The sequence below is a fragment of the Physeter macrocephalus genome, chromosome 15, assembly GCF_002837175.3.
Source record: "Physeter macrocephalus isolate SW-GA chromosome 15, ASM283717v5, whole genome shotgun sequence".
Lineage (NCBI taxonomy): Eukaryota > Metazoa > Chordata > Mammalia > Artiodactyla > Physeteridae > Physeter > Physeter macrocephalus.
The window spans coordinates 17,989,019-17,993,615 of record NC_041228.1 but is presented as its reverse complement, the minus strand read 5'-3'; the positions used below and the strand labels follow the sequence as shown (position 1 = coordinate 17,993,615).

The window sequence follows — 4,597 nt, the reverse complement described above, 5'->3', positions numbered from 1 at the left end:
CTAGGTATTTTATTCTTTTTGTTGCAGTGGTAAATGGGAGTGTTTCCTTAATTTCTCTTTCTGATCTTTCTTTACTAGTGTGTAGGAATGCAAGAGATTTCTGTGCATTAATCTTGTATCCTGCAACTTTTCCAAATTCATTGATTAGCTCTAGTAGTTTTCTGGTGGCATCTTTAGGATTCTCTATGTATAGTATCATGTCATCTGCAAACAGTGACAGTTTTACTTCTTCTTTTCCAATTTGTATTCCTTTTATTTCTTTTTCTTTGATTATTGTGGCTAGGACTTCCAAAGCTATGTTGAATAAAAGTGGTGAGAATGGATATCCTTGTCTTGTTCCTGATCTTAGAGGAAATGCTTTCCGTTTTTCACCATTGAGAATGATGTTTGCTATGGGTTTGTCGTATATGGCCTTTGAGGCCATATGTTGAGGTAGGTTCTCCCTATGCCCACTTTCTGGAGAGTTTTTATCATCAATGGGTGTTGAATATTGTCAGAAGTTTTTCTCCATCTATTGAGATGATCGTATGGTTTTTATTCTTCATTTTGTTAATATGGTGTATCGCACTGATTGATTTGCATATATTGAAGAATCCTTGCGTCCCTGGGATAAATCCCATTTGATCATGGTGTATGTATGATCCTTTTAATGTGTTGCTGGATTCTGTTTGCTAGTATTTTGTTGAGGATATTTGTGTCTATGTTCAACAGTGATATTGGTCTGTAATTTTCTTTTACTGTAGTATCTTTGTCTGGTTTTGGTATCAGGGTGATGGTGGCCTTGTAGAATGAGCTTGGGAGTGTTCAATTTGAGAAGGATAGGTGTTAGCTCTTTTCTAAATTTTTGATAGAATTTGCCCGTGAAGTCATCTGGTCCTGGACTTTTGTTTGTTGGAAGATTTTTAATCACAGTTTCAATTTCATTACTTGTGATTGGTCTCTTCATATTTCCTATTTCTTCTTGGTTCAGTCCTGGAAGGTTGTACCTCTCTAAGAATTTGTCCATTTCTTCCAGGTTCTCCATTTTATTAGCTTATAGTTGTTTGTAGTAGTGTTAGTAGTGTCTTATGATCCTTTGTATTTCTGTGGTGTCAGTTGTAATTTCTCCTTTTTTATTTCTAATTTTATCAATTTGAGTTCTCTCCCTTTTTTTCTTGATGAGTCTGGCTAAAGGTTGATCAATTTTCTTTATCTTTTCAAAGAACCAGCTTTTAATTTCATTGATCTTTGGTATTGTTTTCTTGGTTTCTATTTCATTTATTTCACAACCTTAGAGGTCTTGTGGGAAAATCCTGTTCATCCAGAGCAGATACCATCAGGGCTTTCTACCATGATGGAAGTGTTCTAGATTTGCAGTGTCTACCATGGTAGAAATGACATCTGACTAGCCAAGTTACCCACTTTTCCTGAATGAAGATGAGATAAGGCTTTTCACAATCAAACCCCTAGGTTACATTTTAGTAGGGCATTCAGTGCCTTAATTTAGAAGAATTTTAAATTTACCTCTGGAGTTTAAGTTTATCTCTGGAATTTTAAGTACCCCAAATGGCCAGTAATGGAAACAATTTTGAGGCTGTGGTGGAGTAGAGGGTGCATTCTTTCCATAAGGATGTGACAACACAAAACCAAAGCCAACAATGCTCACCTGTGGTTACTTCAATAGTGAGTTCAGCTGAGTTATGGCAACCCTGTACTATGCTCCTTGTCCAATGTGAGAGGTCCCTGCTGATCTCAGCCCTGAAGAGATGCGTTTCAATACCCTGCCTGGTACCAGTTCGTGTTGCAAAGGACAGATCTACACCAGCCTGGGGTGATCCTTTCCCTGGACCTGAATGGACCAGCCTGTTGAGAAAAACAGAGAGAGAGAAATTATCAAAATGGAAACTACTGTATTCACCTGATACACCTGTGAAAAGCCCCAACTTGGTGATGTGCTCTCAATTTTCTGATCTGGAACCAAAAGGTCCACTATACCCTAATGTTCACCATGGTTTTCTGCCATCTCCTCACCCAGTGCCTGGCCAATGGTAGAGTGAGATTAGCATAGTGGCCAAGAACTGTGCATCTGGTTGACTATGCAGAGGAATTGAATATTGTGACTTTAACTTAATTTAGACAAATTCAGCTATACTCACTCAACCAAAAAGGAAGATAATTAAGTAAATGATTGAGAGAACAATTTAAATAATGTGGAAAATCCCATCCCCCCCATTCCATTCCTGGACATATGTATGACCCAGTGAGAGCATGAGACAAGAAAGGAAATCTATTGTTTCCTGGGTTAGACTTAGTTACCCCAGTGTTTCTTGTACTTTGGATCATCTGGCTGCACTGAAAGCACTTCTGCATGCATTTCTCAAGCACACAGCCTCCAAATGCAAGCAGACAACCAGGGGACTCAGCTGAGGAAGTAGCAATGTGTGTATCGGTGTTAAATCTTGAAAAAGAACAGTAATGCTGGACTTCTTGAGACATGGAGGAGAACTGTATTTTAAGGGAGATTAAAGGGATTTTCAAGAGTGATTTTTTTTAACATCTTTATTGGAGTATAATTGCTTTACAATGGTGTGTTAGTTTCTGCTGTATAAAAAGGTGAATCAGCTATACGTATATATCCCCATATCCCCTGCCTCTTGGGTCTCCCTCCCACCCTACCTATCCCACCCCTCTAGGTGGTCACAAAGCACCAAGCTGATCTCCCTGTGCTATGCGGCTGCTTCCCACTACCTACGTATTTTACATTTGGTAGTGTATATATGTTCATGCCACTCTCTCACTTCGTCCCAGCTTACCCTTTCCCCTCCCTGTGTCCTCAAGTCCATTCCCTATGTCTGCGTCTTTACTCCTGTCCTGTGCCTAGGCCCTTCAGAACCTTTTTTTTTTTAATTCCATATGTATGTGTTAGCATACGGTATTTGTCTTTCTCCTTCTTACTTCACTCTGTATGACACACTCTAGGTCCATCCACCTCACTATAAATAACTCAATTTCGTTTCTTTTTATGGCTGAGTAATATTCCATTGTATATATGTGCCACATCTTCTTTATCCATTCATCCGATGATGGACACTTAGGTTGCTTCCATGTCCTGGCTATTGTAAATAGAGCTGCAATGAACATTTTGGTACATGACTCTTTGAATTATGGTTTTCTCAGGGTATATGTCACTCTTTTTGAATTACGGTTTTCTCAGGGTATGTGTCCAGTAGTGGGACTGCTGGGTCATATGGTAGTTCTATTTTTAGATTTTTGAAGGAACCTCCATACTGTTCTCCACAGTGGCTGTATCAATTTACATTCCCACCAACAGTGCAAGAGGGTTCCCTTTTCTCCACACCCTCTCCAGCATTTATTGTTTGTAGACTTTTTGATGATGGCCATTCTGACTGCTGTGAGGTGATACCTCATTATAGTTTTGATTTTCATTTCTCTAATGATTATTGATGTTGAGCATTCTTTCATGTGTTTGTTGGAAATCTGTATATCTTCTTTGGAGAAATGTCTGTTTAGGTCCTCTGCCCATTTTTGGATTGGGTTGTTTGGGTTTTCTGATATTGGGCTGCATGAGCTGCTTGTATATTTTGGACATTAATCCTTTGTCAGTTGCTTTGTTTGCAAATATTTTCTCCCATTCCGAGGGTTGTTTTTTCATCTTGTTTATGGTTTCCTTCGCTGTGCAAAAGCTTTTAAATTTTATCAGGTCCCATTTGTTTATTTTTGTTTTTATTTCTATTTCTCTAAGAGGTGGGTCAAAAACCTTCTTTATCAAAGGAAAGGTGACCATATGCATGTGGGTTTACCTCTGGGCTTTCTATCCTGTTCCATTGATTGATATTTCTGTTCTTGTGCCAGTACCATACTGTCTTGATTACTGTAGCTTTGTAGTGGAGTCTGAAGTCAGGGAGCCTGACTCCTCCAGCTCTGTTTTTCTTTCTCAAGATTGCTTTGGTTATTCGGGGTCTTTTGTGTTTCCATACAGACTGTGAAATTTTTTGTTCTAGTTCTGTGAAAAATGCCATTGGTAGTTTGATAGGGATTGCATTGAATCTGTAGATTGCTTTGGGTAGTATAGTCACTTTCACAATGTTGATTCTCCAGTCCAAGAACATGGTATATCTCTCCATCTATTTGTATCATCTTTAATTTGTTTCATCTGTGTCTTATAGTTTTCTGAGTACAAGTCTTTTGTCTCCTTAGGTAGATTTATTCCTTGGTATTTTATTCTTTTTGTTGCAGTGGTAAATGGGAGTGTTTCCTTAATTTCTCCTTCAGATTTTTCATCATTAGTGTATAGCAGTGCAAGAGATTTCTGTGCATTAATTTTGTATCCTGCTACTTTACCAAATTCATTGATTAGCTCTAGTAGTTTTCTGGTAGCTTCTTTAGGATTATCTATGTATAGTATCATGTCATCTGCAAACAGTGACAGCTTTACTTCTTCCTTCCCAATTTGGATTCCTTTTATTTCCTTTTCTCCTCTGACTGCTGTGGCTAAAACTTCCAAAACTATGTTGAATAATAGTGGTGAGAGTGGGCAACCTTGTCTTGTTCCTGATCTTAGTGGAAATGGTTTCAGTCTTTCACCATTGAGAACGAT

At 38.4% G+C, this 4,597-nt stretch overlaps 1 protein-coding gene across 1 annotated transcript in view; it reads right to left on the bottom strand.

The window, feature by feature from the left end:
* SNTB1 (syntrophin beta 1) overlaps window positions 1-4,597 on the bottom strand; it is a 246,707-nt gene that overhangs the window by 12,463 nt on the left and 229,647 nt on the right. Inside the window, exon 6 of the mRNA XM_024129385.3 lies at window positions 1,646-1,842. Within this exon, the coding sequence (XP_023985153.1) occupies window positions 1,646-1,842 (197 nt within the window). The remainder of the gene's footprint in view (window positions 1-1,645; window positions 1,843-4,597) is intronic.